General features: G+C 29.3%; 1 protein-coding gene across 3 annotated transcripts in view; it reads left to right on the forward strand.

Moving 5' to 3' along the window:
- LOC127276958 (glutamate receptor ionotropic, kainate 1-like) overlaps positions 1 to 15,879 on the forward strand; it is a 143,769-nt gene extending 127,890 nt beyond the window's left edge. For all 3 annotated transcript variants that reach the window (XM_051297716.1, XM_051297715.1, XM_051297717.1), the window contains 2 exons: positions 13,392 to 13,549; positions 14,028 to 15,879. In XM_051297716.1, coding sequence (XP_051153673.1) covers positions 13,392 to 13,549; positions 14,028 to 14,175 — 306 coding nt within the window. In that variant the 3' untranslated portion in view covers positions 14,176 to 15,879. The remainder of the gene's footprint in view (positions 1 to 13,391; positions 13,550 to 14,027) is intronic.
- Positions 15,880 to 16,827: the final 948 nt, after the last annotated feature.

Here is a 16,827-nt window from a genome sequence, read left to right on the forward strand (position 1 = left end):
CTATATAGTTTTATATACATTTTTGCCTAAATGAAAAAATTTCAAAACTCCATAACTTGTTTTAAAAAAATTGTAAAGCGATTTTTAAAAATGATTTTTAAAGCTTAGACATAGTAATGGTCAAAATGGACATTTGTTGGATATTTAAGCCAATGTTACAAAAAATCCTGGCGTGATGGGCCATTTTGGAGGTCGGATTCGTATTCTACGTCAAAAAACCTATAAGAATCACCTTCCTTTTTCTTTGTAACAGAAGTGACCTAAAATTTGTAGGCCTGTGTTATTATAATAATTAATATAATTATTATCTTAATTACATTAATATGACTATTATTTATAATTCACACCGGACAAATAATTAATTTAATAATTAGTATGTTTTAATAAAGAACGTTTATTAAATTTTACTACGAAAATTCTCCCAGTGTGTTCCAAACAAAATATGTACAGGGACAGCCCTGGAAAAGTAGTCGGGGGGTATGACGTAGACACTCGTCAAAGTAAAGGATGAGAGAAGGGAAAATTTTTGGCACATCTGTCATTGTGGAAGATTGACTGTATATAATATATATTATATTATAAACTGTTTTAATAAATAATAATATATCGGATAAAGTAGTTTATAAGCCTTGATAGGGTTTGTTAAATAAAATTTACTGCGCAGCCGTAGGAGCCATAGAAAACTACTGCGCATAGATATTAATAAAATTTATTTATTAATAACATTGTTGGTTTACAGTGTAATCTTACAGCAAGCTTACAATGTAACCTCTTACAGTTAGCTTACAGGGTAAGCTTTCTGTAAGATTACCACGACCTTACGATGTAAGCTTACCACGGCCTTACCATGTCAGCTTACTAAGACCTTACTATGTAAGCTTACCACGACCATACATGTTTGCTTACCGTGAAGCAGACATTTTAAGTTATCAAAAAGTCTACTAAAAGTTTGCGATGTTACCTTACAATTCTTACATGTAAGCTTTTTGTAAACTTGATGTAATATACTGTGCTGGGTTCCCAGACATTTTTCCGAAGCACAAATCCCGAATATGTTTATTTTCCGAACGGCTTCTCTTCCAAATGCACTTATCCGAAGAACGATTTTCGAAAATTAATTTCTCCGAACAGTTATATTTTCCGATTTCAATTTTTTAAATAAAAGATCAGTAACAGTTGACTTCAGTTTATTTGTCAACCTCAAAATTCGTGGCTTCAAAATTTTTCGTGTGTAAAGTTTAAGTTTTAATTAAATTAAATTATGAATCCGGCTCCAACAATTTTAGGCAAACAACTGATATTGGACAGATATATTTATTCTAAAAATAAAATTAACAAAAATCGGTATCATTGGGAATGTGGAAAATTGAAGTTGAAAGAATGCACAGCGCGTGCTATCACGATTTAGAGGGAGGAGAAATAGTTGTTGTCAAAGGTCCTGAAAAATCTCCTCATTCTCATCTATCAAATCGTGAACAGGCAGAAGCGGAAACTTTGAAAACTTCAATCAAAAGGCATGCTGAAGACCATCCGGAAGTTTCGCCTGCAAAAATAATTCGCCTATTTCAGTAGATGATTTAGAAGAAATTCCTGAGAGGTTTCGCACGACTTTGTTAGGTACAATCTTGAAATGATGTGACTTTAGAAATTCGAAATTTTTATACATTTGAAAGTCGCATAGATAATAATTTTCTAATCTATGATTCTCGCGACAATAACGACCTAGAACACGGATGAATTCTCGTATTTTCTACCCGAAGAAATTTAGAGCTTCTCTGTTACAATATTAGCAACAATATTCCATTAAAATTAATAAAATAAATGTTATTGAAATAAATTTAAATTACATTACAATTGTGTAACTGCGTAAATTTTTGTTGCTTCTTCGACCAATATAGTAATTTGATATTAATATAAAGTTGAATCCTTAAAAATTTGAATTATAATTAATTTATAAGTGATGGTTATGTACCACTTTTAAAAACTGAACCTGGAATTTATATAGGAAACGCGATCGTTACAAATAATAATGGTAGCATATGTAAAAGCAGCAAATACACTATCAAATTCAGTAAAAATAAAAATTCCTGAAGTAATTTTAAAATGATATGATGAAATTACTAATAACCATTCATATGGTGACGGCACCAGTGGTGGATGAGACACCAGTGATGAATCAACGTCGGTAGAAAAGCTAAAATATTATAATTTTAATTAAAGTAAATATTTCTACCGTTTAAGGAAGGTGTATAGATAAGTTGTAATTTATGGTGTGGACTATTTCATTCATAAAAGTAGTTCAAGTTGAATAATAGGGAGCACGTAGCGCGTAAAAATTAGTTCTAGTATTGTATTAAAAATAATAGTTTTTTTTAAAGACATATCTTCTTTTTCTTCAAAAGGTCTTAGATCTTAAATAATTTAATCAAATGTATTTAAATTTGCAATGTCTTCGGCAGTTGCAATTTGAGTAAGTACTGATTTAAGAAACTCATATTTAAAGCAGCATTCGCTGATTTTTCGAAGAGCAGCGCGAATAGCAACTAAAGTCGAATTTTGAAGTTTGTTCTTGTGATGAGACAACAATTTTCATAGAGATGATTTTAAGATGTCTTCTGAAAGATAAGCAACAACTACAAAAAAATTGGGTAATGTATCGACTTACACCTAAAAACTTACACATTACACCTTAAGCGAAAATGGAAAAAATAGTTTTATGCGAAATCAAGTATGTAAAAATTTAGGGAGTGTTTATACAATAACTTCTATTTTCAATTTTCTAATAAAATTTATAGTTAAAGTCGGTGCGTGTTAAATTATTTCGAACTCTATTTGCACATCCTAAAGTGGTCTTTGACTCCGACAAGATTATAAATAACTTGAGGAGTTTGGCTCTAGTCTTCAGAGAGAACATAAGTGTTTTCGTTCGCTCCGCGTGAGTTACTATTTCCATAGTTTGATTCAAGCGAGAAAGTTTTGTCATAAAAGTGAAAACTTTTAAAGTTAACAATCATATCAACTACTAATGAGGGTTTGAAGGTGTGATGCTCGAAATGCAAAGTATGTTAGAGAATCAATGACCAAACTAGATAATATTAAAGAAGATGTGGAGTCTCTAAAAAACTCTCACGTGGAAATTATTGAAGATCTAAAGGCTTTTAAATCAAGGTATTTAAATTTAGAAAGAAAAACTATTGCTCATGGCAAAGAAATTTTCTTTATAGAAACGAGATTGCAATTGTTGGATATTAACAATAGCGCAAAAAACATTATTCTTTATAATATTCAATATTCATCAATTGAAAGAAAGAATCTTCTTAAATCGGTTCAATTAGTCTTTAAAAAAGCATTCATAAATATCCCTGATGAGTACATTGACTTGATTTTTACTTTGGGAAAAAAGTGGTTCTAGACCTGTTCTAATTAAGTTTTCTAGATTGAAATGTAGAGAACTTATATTTCAAAATGCTAAAAGTCTTCGATCATTGGATGTCTCCTTCTCTGTTGATTTTACTCAAGAACAATTACAGATACGTAAAGAGTTAAGACACTTTCAAAATATTTTGAACGTTCAAGGTGAAGACTTAGTTATCAGAGGAACATTATTGCTTTTCAAAGAAAAATACTAGAATTTAGCAGAGATCAAAGTATTATTATCTGAAACAATTGAAGATAATAGTATCACAGATTATGACGCTTCGATTAAGTCAGAGAGTTCCGTTGACAGTAAGAAAAGGTTGCAACATAATGAACCACAAACAATGGCTGATATGAAAGCAAAAAAGTCTAAACAAAAATTCAATAAAAATTTTTCTGGAAAAAAAGACGAAAGAGTTCTCTACTCCGAAAACTCAATAGAAGCTGTCCAGTATGCCTTTCCCGCAAGAATTATCTTCTGGAATGTCAGGGGTCTAATTAATCTGGATGACATCTTGGACTATACATCAAATAGTTATATTATCTATTTAAGTGAAACATGGGCAACATCTACAACTTCTCAATCTTCTCTCCTACAGAATCTTGACCTGCATCTAATCTCAAGTTTGTATTAAAAAACCAAGGGTCCTGCGAAGGGAGGACTGCTTGTCATAACTAATAAAAATAAAAATATAATGTGGATTTAATAAGCTTATCGGAAGATTTTATTTTTTAAAGTTAATGGGCAGTAAGAATTCTTTAATAATTGGTACAATTTATAGTAATCCAACTACATACATAACGAAAATTTTAAATAGTATAAGATTAGTAATATATAATATAATGTTTAGTTTTCCGAATTTTCCAATAATAGTAGGATGCCAACTTTTTAAACTTCATTTTTTAATAATTTAACGCAAAAATATGTTTTTTAGGAGAACAGCGATGTGCATTGTACCCAAATCTATCAATCCTAAAAATTTTACGCCAAAATATTTTTTCATTTTAGAGAAAGTTTGGTTCTTTCATGATACTGGAACAAAATATTCCGGACATAAGTACAGACACAAATTTAACGGGCACTTTTGGACTCCATGTTTTTCAGAACGACAAACTACGTCAAAAATTTTAAAATCTAAGCAATTTACAGACAAAAGTTTGATTCTGAGTTTATTAATATAGATTAATTAAATGTTAACAATTAATTGTTGTCGGCATAAGTTTCTATTTTTTCTTGTTATATTTTTAAAATTCTTTACCAGCGTACCGTATTACGCTCATTAATAGGTGTAGTTTTTTTATTCTACATAAAAATCTTTGTTAAAGACCTTAAAGAAGTCAGTGACACTAAAAACACAATTACAAAAATGTTTGCAGCAATTTAAAAAAAATTGAATAATTTCAAAATTTTCGATTTTTTGAAAAAGTGACATAACTTTCGTCCTAATTAAAATTTTTTAAATCTGTAAGTTTATAAACCTAACTTGTGTTAATACCTACTACAGTGCCAAATTTCATGCAAATCGGTTAAGCCATTTTTGCGTGATTGGCGTACAAAGCTTTGTGACAGATATACATCCCTACTGAAAATCCCTGTATAAGATCTTGTACAATTTCATGTATAAGTACTTGTACATGAACACGTTCATGTTCTTGCACATGTATAGTTGTAAAAATTTTTTTTTAATAAAATTTGAGATTTTGATAATTTTTAACTACTAAGATTCGTAACTCATGCATGCTAAAAACTGTTGCGCAGCTGTAAAGGTTAAAGTAAACTATTGCGCAGCCTTTGAAATTTTTAATTTTTAGTAAAGAAAAACATGAATTAACATGTGCAAGAACATGGACGTGTTCATGTACAAGTACTTATACATGAAATTGTACAAGATCATGTACATTTTCTTGTACAAGATCTCACACATGAACTTGTTCCAAATTCGTATGCATTTTCCTGTACAGGAACCGGTCAGAACTTGTACAAGTTCAGTTGCTGATCCTGTACAGGAAATTGTACAAGATCTTGTACAGAGATTTTCAGTAGGGATACATACATCCATAAATACATGAAATTTTTTATGGCCATTTTTGGAATTCTTGACGCTCAAAAAGACAAATTATGACAAAATTTTGAATTTTAAATCAATGTACAGGCAGGCGTCTGATTATATATATATAGATTAGTGCACAGTCAACATGACATTCAAATTTTGTACTCAAATAAAAATTATATGCTACGATCATCGACTTGTTAGCAATATATTTAATTGACCCTATCTCAGGACCCATGCAGAGTGAATTCCTATTTTGATTACCGCAAGGCCCATGAACTTGAAATCGCTATACAATGTTAAAAAGTTCTAGATTCATTACTCCCTCTAGGATTTCAGCATATATCATTTTATTTAAAGTTTCTGCATCGCAAATTTGTGTACGTAAAAATATAATTAAATGCACATGCTTATTTCTTCTTTATGAAAGAAGATAAATATAAAATTGTAAAGGAATAAAATTACAAGTACCTTGAGTATGCTTAAGGTTAACAGTCCATCCAGGATCACCATAAGGAAATTGAAGGATATGTCATGGGATCAACATTTTCACTAACAATAAGACTAGAAATTGGCATACTCTTACAATCTTTGGGTGTATGTACATATATCGAGTTTCATAGGATGTTCACTATTTTCGCTTACAAATACAAGTGCTACTTTAATACAAGATAGAAAGTTAAATTTGCTTTGACACAATGATCTGTCGCGTTTAATCCACATTTGAATATTCCTTATAGTCTCATTTTTTTTTTCTTATTAAATTTATTCTTTAATCGTTCAAGTACTGCTTCATTGGTTTCAAAAATGTACAACTGACCATAGTTTCGGTTATCATCAACATCAGGATGAAGGGCATATGTATTATGATACACTTATCCGTGTACATGAAAAACATAAAAACAATGTTCTTTAGGAATGTCTGATTTTACTCCCATGCTGGTAAAGACTAATGAATCAAAGCTTAAGTCAAATAACGAATTTTTGATATCAAACGGAGAAGAATTTAAAACTTTTAACTTTACTTTTCTCTTGTGACAGCAACTATCAACTATTAAATAATCTATCTAACCAACTTTCACACACAAAATATAACACACTACCAAACTTACATTATACATTCATCGAACCTAAATAATTCTGTAGAACTTTATTTTCATCGAAATATTCAAGGGATTTAATTGCAACTTCCACTGTGTTTTACATTTTTTTTCACTTTTCTTAACGTTTTACATGACAAATTCACTTCTGGCGGTATCGAATGTTTACAGGATCAAATCAAAAGATGGTTCTTCAGTAATTGACCGAATTTTAGCTTTTAGCTAGCTTACTGGAATAAGTAGAAAAAATCGAGTTCAGTAAGATATCTGCTTCTGTAATTATACCAAAACAAAATGCACGAGGCTTAGGTAGTTTGTATTCGTGGTTTAAGATAGCAAAAAACCAAATATTAAACGTTATAAACATGGATGCTCACGGATATTATAATATAGAAAATTATATTTATTCAGTTCCTCGTCCAAAAATAAAAACAAATAAGTTATATTTATCGTGTTCTTTAAAAGAAATTTCAAAACGTTTGAAATAATAGTTATTTACGTTTTAAAAAAGAGAAATTTATTATTTTCTTTTATAAGTAGGGTAAATGCACTAATTGCGGCGTGATTCGAGTCAAAACACCTTTCAAATAGAAAATTCGGCATTTCTATTGTATAAACTCAATTTAAAACTTATTAAACTCAAAGGTTATGTTATTTAGATGTTAAAAAAATGTTTAACTTTATAAAAATCCATTATTTAAACAAATATGAGAAATTAAAATTAATACCGTAATTTTCTATTGCGGCGCGTTTGTATATCAATTTCGGTGACCAAAATTACGAGTATTTTGAAAATACTTTACCCGCCGAAATTAGAGCAAATGGAAACATTAAACAAGGAGTGGGTCCTTTATGTTTATTTCATAAACATTTTGCTTCCTCATTGTGTGAAGCAAAAAATTTTCTTCCTCTTGGAGGAAGCTATATAAATATCTCCGATCGAATTGATTGATTTAAAAAATTATGAGTTGAAAACTTTTTCAAATTAATTAAATTTTTTGAAAAATTAAGAAAATTTTAATTCATTTTGGGTGTAACATATACTTCACATATACGAATCGATTCGTTTCAATGCAAGGAATACAATTATTTTATGTATTAACTTGAATTTAAAAAAACACAAAATTTTTTAGTTAAAATATAAATTTTCGATTTTTATTAATTCTTAAAATTTAAATCAAATCTATACTTTATATATATCAACCAATTCGTTTCAATGCAGGGAATAAGATTATTTTATATACATATAAACATGAATTTAAGAAAATATAACATTTTTTAGATAAAATGTGAATTTTTAATTTTTTAACTTACATTAATTCTATTAATTTCAATCAAATCTTTAATTTATATATACCAATCGATTCGCCTTGACGTAAGGAAGACGATTATATTATATATTACCTTAAATTTTTCTAATTAAAATTTTTTTTAAATTAAAAAAAAATTTTGGAAGAAGACGATAAAATTTTTTTTTGGGGTATTTTTAAAAATCCTCTCGTCATTTTTAAGAGATAAATGTGATAAATAAGCCAACTAAATTTTACCCAAATCCATTAAAACCAGTTAAAGATATCGTATTCACAAAAATGATCCACACATACATAAATCCGGACAATTGATCAGGATCTCATATAACATGTTTCTATATAGAGGAAAATTTGTTTTCACCATTTCTACACGGAGAGAAAAATCATACTATATTCACATGAGCCACTGTTGCTTTTTTCACATAACACTATTTCATGTTAAAATCGTTTATCACGCAAGATATTTTTTCATGAAACCTTGTGTTTATTACATGAATAAACGTTGTGTGAAATTAGAAAGACATGTATACTAATTCTGATTGATCTGTAAACTATAAACGCTTAAGAAACATGATAAAATTGCCTTCCTTCTCTCTATATAAAATTTGCTTGGAATCCATGCGGTTTTCGGATGGATTTCTTGCAAATGGGACTGGACCCTTCGACCGACACGTGAACGAAAGTCACGCATGCGTACTATCATTTCTATCTCCGTTGCAAGAAATCCATCAGAAAAGCGCATGGATTTCAAGCAAATTTCGCATTGAGTGGAGGAGAGTATTTACGACATGGACTTGAAGCAAATATAGTACATGTTCCAAACTTTTCTTGCATAAAGGGTAATACTCAGTAATACATGTGTAATACTTTGTAATATAGTAATATTTTGGTAGTAGTATGTAATACTTGTAAAAAGTGTAATACTAAGGTAATAATGGTAATATGTGTAGTTGTAGTCAAGTGTACCCAATTTTTACTAGTAAATTCCCCCTCGTATATTACCAAAATATTGGGCTGAGAAATTTTTTTTTTTGCAGCCTTGTGTTATTATTTATTTATTAGCTCGGATATATTACATATGAAAACATTTATATAGAATATATTTTTTATTATTTTTATTTACTTTATTTTATCCTTTTTTATTTGCAAAGACTATTATTTAAACAGAAAAAAGAATTTTTGCCCAATGTAAAAGCGGTTTATATATTAAGTCTACTTTCATTTTGAACCTTCAACGAAAATGTAATTTACGTATCAGTCTAATTTCATTTACCTTCAACGAAAATGTAATTTACATATTCATTCAAGTTTCGCCTTAAACATTTGCTCACATGCGAACATTTTAAGATTTAAACCATCTCTTCTGAACGCGGAGATAGAACTTTCCCAAGGTAACCTAAAAATATTCAGCGAAGCTTTAAGGAATTATCGGTGCTGTATGGGTATTATTAAAATATTATAAATAATTTGATTTGTATAGATTAAGATTATTGAGAAAATAATATTTAATCGTTATAGAGCTAGGTATTAATTAAACTATGAATAATTTTAATAAAAATTGAACCGTATCAAATATTCTTTGACTTTCGAGTGGAATTACTTGAAAGCAAAACTTATACACAACTGTCCATAGTCGGATCCCTGGAAAAAAAATTCAGTAGTTATTAAAATATAAAACTCATAGAAACCAAATTTTCCATTTTTCAATAGCATTTGATTTGAGAATAATCCTTTACAGCACTGGATATATAAGGATATCCCTGTCACATCTGATGGATATCCATTTCCTTCTAGCAATTTAGATATCCCCAGAATATCCTAAGTATATCCCAGGTGTTCGTTTAATTTATCTTTTCTTTTTTTCCTGTTTTTGGTTTTGAGTGGCTCGGTGGAAATCGTGGGGGCACAGTAGGAGGAAAATGGAATTTACTATTCAAAAATGTCCAGAGCCTTCATTTTTGAACCGATTTAATTAAATTCGTTTTTTAAATAAAAGATTATAAAATTCAAAATTTACATGTTATGAACAAATTATTGTTAACAAGTAATGAGGGTTACAACAAATTGTTTATTTCGTTAAAGGCTCTGTTAAATTTTGATAAAATTGTTTATTCGGGGATTTTTGGGCTCGCTGATTATGAATCAGATGTCAGGTTTTAAAAATGGCGGATCCAATATGGCATACATTTTTTTTGAATTTACTTAAATTCGCCTGAAACTCGTTACTCGGGAATTTTTGGGTCACTGATTATGAATCCGATGTTAGGTTTTAAAAATTCAAAACGGCGAATCCAATATGGCAGATATATATTTTTTTTAATTTACTCAAATTCGCCTGAAACTTGTTACTCAAAAAACTTCATAGTACTTTTTACAACCCACAACTTCTTATATTAATCTTAAAAATGGTAAACAAATTTATTGTTGCATTTTTTATATCCAAATGGAAAAATCAATAAAAAAATTTAAAAATTATTTTTAAAAATTTTCTGATATTAATTAAAACCAAAATGAAATATAAATATGATATTTATTGATAAATCTAAGAATATTTTAGTAGTAATTTTTTATGTGCCATTCGCCTATTATAATAGTAGATCTTATGTTCTACAAAATTATAACGTTTTGGAATTTCACAAAAGCAAAATTAATACAAACAAATAAAAATTCTGTTTTCTTGAAAGGATCAAATTGAAACGAATTGATCTCCATATTCGGATCAAAGTATAAATTGATCCAAATACTAATAGTTTAGACATTGAAGAAGTAATGGTTAGTTTTAATGCATTTTTGTCAAAAATAGCAAAATTTTAAAAAAATGTCCGCCATATTAGATCCGCCATTTTATATTTTTAAAAACTAACATCGGATTCATAATCAGCGATCCCAAAAACCTCCGATTAAACAATTTCATCAAAATTTAACAAAGCCTTTAACGAAATAAACAATTTGTTGTAACATTCATTATTTGTCAACAATAATTTGTTTATAACATGTAAATTTTGACTTGTGTAATTTTTTACTGTATACAGAGTACCAAAGGAAAGTTTTTAAACAGTTTTTACCCTGTGGCACTCACTTATTGTTTCAGGAGATCGCTTTTTCTTAAAAATTGCTACTTTTGTTACACTTTTCAATAAACAAATTAATATAAATAAATAAAAAAATTAAAAATCGGGCTCGACAATTCTCTTCTAAATTTTATAATCTTTCATTTAAAAATCGAGTTTAATTAAATCGGTTGAAAAATGAAGGCTCTGGACTTTTTTGAACAGTAAATTCCATTTTCCTCCCACTGTGCGGCGCAAGCTCGGGTCTTCGGCTTTTTTTGGTTTTCGACAGTTATAAGAGTTCTCACGAAGGAAATGGAAGGCGGCATAATGCACACAGTTTCTTTCTGACCGTGGACGAACTTACTCGACTACAAGATAAGTCTTCTTGAAGGTTTAATCCAGTAATCGCCAGGATCACAGACTAGGACAACGAGGACTGCCGGAGTTGTTTATGTGCCTTTAGGACTGGATAATCATCGGATTGATCCTACCGAGCCAACAGCCGATCGTCTATGCCACGTGGACCCATTGGGTATTTTCTTCCAATTTTTCTGTTCTCAGTAAGTTAAATAAATCTGTTTCGTGTTAGTATCTTTTTTAGGGTTCCGTACACCTTCGGTGTACCGACGGAACCCTTATGAAAAGACTGTTGCGTTCGTCCTAGCTTTGTGTCCCCCTTTAACTTCTACATTTTTGTATATAAAGAACTGCAATTTGGTACACATACGTATTTTCACGTGTTGATTACAGGAGAAATATAATAAGACCGATTAAACTTGATGTCTACGAGCTACAAAGGAAAGAAATCGTTTTTTTTTAAATTGCAAAAAATGACCCTGTCCTCCCCCTTATCTTCCACATTTTGCTATATGAAAAACTGCAATTTAGTACACATAGTATCAAGAAAATTTTTTTCTTATTTTTTGTACTTATAACACCGAAAAGATTTAAAGAAAAAATTATTCATTTTTCGTACTTTCGTACTAATGTTTTTAACTTCCGACATAATCTAAAATAATGTATGGAAAAATTTGCCAATTCTACAACATAATCTTTAAGATCTCAGCTTTAATTTGCATTTTTGAAACTTAAAAAATGTTTTGTGGTTCCTGGAATATGTTATTGAATTTTGTTATAAACCTTCCTTTTCATGTATAAAGCAAATATATTGAGAATAGATTGTAATAAATTGAGAGTTAATTTAATTTGACTCTATTTATTTATTTCACTTTGATGTGTCTCATGTTTCATTTTAACAACTTCTCTTACATACCGTCTATCCGGGTTTATTGAATTAATAATTTACTGAGAGGTAGTCCACTACCTTATTCTAAACATTGTTTAGCGAAGAGCATTTACGCTTTATCTATGAGCGGAATTGCTAATAATAACATTTAAATTGGAAATTTAAATATTATTATTTTATTAAATTTTTCTTTTGTTAATTTAACTTCCGTCTTTAACACGTACTAAAACAATACGAGGAACCAGAAATCCTGTTATAGGGTGGCCGCAAGTCAGGGAAAAACTGGAAATCAGGAAAAAGTCAGGGAATTTTGACCGCAGAATTTTGCTCCTGACCAGCTAGTCGTCATTAAAGACGACATATATCCCCCATCCAAAAGGGCTCTAGGAAGAGTTCTTCAGTTTTTTCGTCTGGTCGACGAAGGCAGGCGGAATTTTTTTGTTTGATTTATCTTTTCTTTTGTTTTTCCTGTTTTTGGTTTTGAGTGGGTCGGTAGAAATCGTAGGGGGTCGGCGCCGGGTTGAGTCTTCGGCTCTTTTTGGTTTCCGACAGGTATGGGAGTTCTCACAAAGGAAAGGGAAGGCGGCATAATGGACACAGTTTCTTTCTGACCGTGGACGAACTTACTCGACTACAAGATAAGTCTCCATAAAGGTTTAATCCAGTAATCGCCAGGATCACAGACTAGGACAACGAGGACTGCCGGAGTTGTGTATGTGCCTTCAGGACGGGACCTTTCACCTTGCACACTCTTTCCTCAAACTCAATCACTCAACCACCACGGATATCCAAGCTCCTGCCAGCAAATGGATATCCTAAGGATGTTCCAAATATATCTTCAAACATCCGGTGCTGTGTGGAGAAATTTTGTTACATATTCATGTCATTTATAAAATGTTTATATAATTTTAATGATGTTATGTTAGAACAATAAATATACTCATATAAAGCAAAAAGAATATTGCTTAGAAGTTCGTAGAATTTCCTCAAGATCCAGGTATATTATAAGGGTAAATTTCATTGTAAAAAATTCCTTGAATTAGAATAACATATTGTTTAAAACTTGAAACTACATTATCCTGTTTTGGAAAATAACGCCTTTCTTAATTCATAGTATCACAATCCTCAATTTTTATATTACAAAAAATGATATTTTCATAATGTTTTGTTGATTAACATTTTTATGGTTTATTATTTACAATATTAATTTTTAGGCATATGTAGATCTAGTCAAAGCTTGGGGATGGAAAAGTTTTACTATAATTTATGAAAATAATGAAGGGTTAGTACGTCTACAGGAGCTTTTAAAAGCTCATGGCCCTAGTGAGTTTCCAATTACTGTGAGACAGCTTGGGGAAGGCCCTAACTATAGGTACGTATGAAAAATCTCAGCTTTGGATAAAAAAAAGAAAAAAATCTTACCTGTTACCCCGAAAAAGTCAAATTTATTTTTGAGTTTTATTATTTTTTGTCAAATTTTTTTTTCAAAAATGCATATTACCAATCGAAAGAGCATCAAAAAAGCTTTCGAAACTGATATTGATAAAAAAATTTATTTTGATATTCGAAAAAAAATATTAAAACATGATGTGTACCGTAAAAACCTAAAACTTTCACCTTCTCCCCCTTGGAAAATATTGGTTTAAATATATAAGAAAACATATTCTAAATTTTGTACTGATTTATTTTATTGTATTTGAGAAAAAAATTCCTGAAATTTACACAGTTTTTTTTACGTTTTAATATACGTTTCCCTTTTAAGATAATCCAATAACTTAAAATTTTGGTCGACTTTTTTCTCAGAGAATACCCTATAATACAATTGTTAATTTCTTTTTTTTATTTTGCAGAGAACTTCTAAAACAAATAAAAAACTCTGCAGAATCGCACATTGTTTTAGATTGTTCTACAGAGAAAATATATGATGTTCTAAAGCAAGCGCAACAAATAGGAATGATGACTGATTATCACAGCTATCTTATTTCATCTCTGGTATGATAAGCAATTAAATTTGTATATATTTCATATTATATGGATTTTTTTAAAGTTAAACGTCAAAAACAGATCTAAGGGACACAAGAATATTTCCCTATAAGCATTCACAAGCTCTCAGTCTAGGGATTTCTTTAATATTATAATATTTCTATCCTTTTAATTTATGAAGTACATCTTGTCAGCTGTGTGCACAAAAATATATATCATACACGGGGAATCTGAAGGATATCCCATGAGATGTCACACAGAACAGAAATTTGGATATCCTATGTAGGATATCCATTCAATATTCTCAGTATATCCCTGGGGTATCCAAATTTTCATCCCATGGGATATTCCAGGGCTATCTAAGAGATATCGCGGTATGAATATGGGATAACCACATAATATCCCATGCTGTAAGGGTATATTCTTAATTTTTATTATTCAATATAATAAAACGCGTATGAACTATATCATCAGATAAGATTTTTAAAATATAGCAGAAATTTATTAATGAAATTCTTATTGATTTGTTTTGCTTATTCTTATTCTATATTTATTTTATTATCTTTTATTTTTTAAGTGTTTGTCGCTTTTCAAACTAAATTAGTGGATGTTACATCCCGACATATATAAATTTTCATTTTATATATAGAATTATAAAAATTGCTATTATGCGAATTTTCCAATAGCCCCTTTCCATAGGCAGTACCGATTGCATTTAAAATTCACGTATATTAATTAGTTATATATTTAAATAAAAGGGATATGTTTATATGTATATAAGAGTATGTGCGTATGTACACACATAAAATTATATTATTCATATACCTAATTGTTTAAAAGTTTTTAAATTATCAACTGAATCTTTTAAAGGAAATGTTACCATCTCATTCATTATCTTGAGAGATGATAAATAATCGACATAACTATTATCATAGTGAAGTCGGTATGATAGAGACACATACGATTATAAGAAAAATCGTACGTGCTCTTAAACGTTTTAGCTAAAAACGTGCTCTTAAACGTTTTAGCAAAAATCGTGCTCTTTTTCCAAATCATCCCCAATGAAGTAATGAATTGACTAGTATATAAACCCATTGCAAATTAAGAGGAGATCTCAAAAGTTCCGGTGTAATCTCCGTGATTAATATCATTATTGAGCGACCCTTCAGTTTATTTCGCGAAAGTTAATCTATTCTTTCCTGTGACAAGGTGCAAGTTTTTGTGTTTCACTTAGAACGAATTCTTTCCTGAAAAGGTGCAAGAGAAGCAATATTAATATTTAGAACATAGTTCTTTCCTGAAAGAGTGCAAATTAAATTATTTTTCATTTAGAATAGTTTCTATTTAGAATAGATAAATTCATTGATTTAACTGTCGTAATTTTACAATAAAATAAAGCAGATTCTTGATTATAATTCACAAATTGCTTCTCTTTCACATTCAGAATAGAGTTCCTTCTTGTACAGGTGTAAGTGACGTAATACAACGAATTATAACTCGAAATAGAACGCTTTATTATCAAAAACATTAAAGTTGTGTGAGTGTCACAGAATTGTGACCCGACAAACTGTATCTTCATTCATTCAAAGCAAATTCCGAGGTCTTGTATAACAACTCAGCGACTTCATTGAAATACGAATCTTCCTCGTAAAAGTGAGTAATCATATATGTAATCTATTTTCTTAAATCATAATTATAATAAACTATTATAAAAGGGAATATTTGTCTTTTATTATTGTATTTAACGCAAGACCCATAGTCTTTATAAAGTGACAACGATCCTACAAAATAAAAATATCAGGTCTTACTATCCTGATTAATCAGCACAACCCTCCCAAGTAAATAAATTGATTATTTGTTTAAAAACCAAGCCTTAGCTCGGGATGTAACAGCTGATTTGGTGGCAGCGGTGGGATGTCACTTTTCTTTAATAAACAATAATATTCTATTATCGACAATAAAATCTTAAATTTTAAATTGATAATCTCTAAATTTTCATTATTCCTACAATTCATTAGTCACGTTCATTTCAAATAATTATCTAAAAATAAAATAAATATTAAAATTATTTATTCACTATTTCATCATTCTAACATGTTATAAATAATGAAAACTAAATTGAAACTACAAACAAAAGAAAAATTAAATATTATCAAACACGTTCAAACAAAAAAAATAAATATCAAAAACATTCAAACTAAAAAAGAATTCTCAGATTTCTTTGAAAATATTTTAAATAAAACTGAAAAAATTATAACTCTCAATAAAGAAATAATCAACATATTAGAAAATTAAAACAAAATAATTCCAATCTACAAAATAACTCAAAATAATTTAATAAAAATTTAAAAACACAATAAATTATTTAATTAATAAATTAAATAACAAATGGTGGAAACCACTTTCTCTAGAGAATTCGTGATTCCAACATTCATATATATATATTGTATTAACAAATAATAATTCATGTATAGCTATTTTGCTAATGCGGATTATAATAGATATAATTATCTTTGTATTGAATTAATATCAAATGATTTTAAATTGAATAAAGGAAAGTTTTTATCGATCATACAATAACTATTAATTTAATAAAAGAATCTGCCCTATCATCATTACCTTACATTGAGACAAATATAATAAATATTACTCGTCAAAATACTATTT

The sequence above is a fragment of the Leptopilina boulardi genome, unplaced genomic scaffold, assembly GCF_019393585.1.
Source record: "Leptopilina boulardi isolate dan_hultmark-lab unplaced genomic scaffold, ZJU_Lbou_2.1 LbouV2_162, whole genome shotgun sequence".
NCBI classification, from domain to species: Eukaryota; Metazoa; Arthropoda; class Insecta; order Hymenoptera; family Figitidae; genus Leptopilina; species Leptopilina boulardi.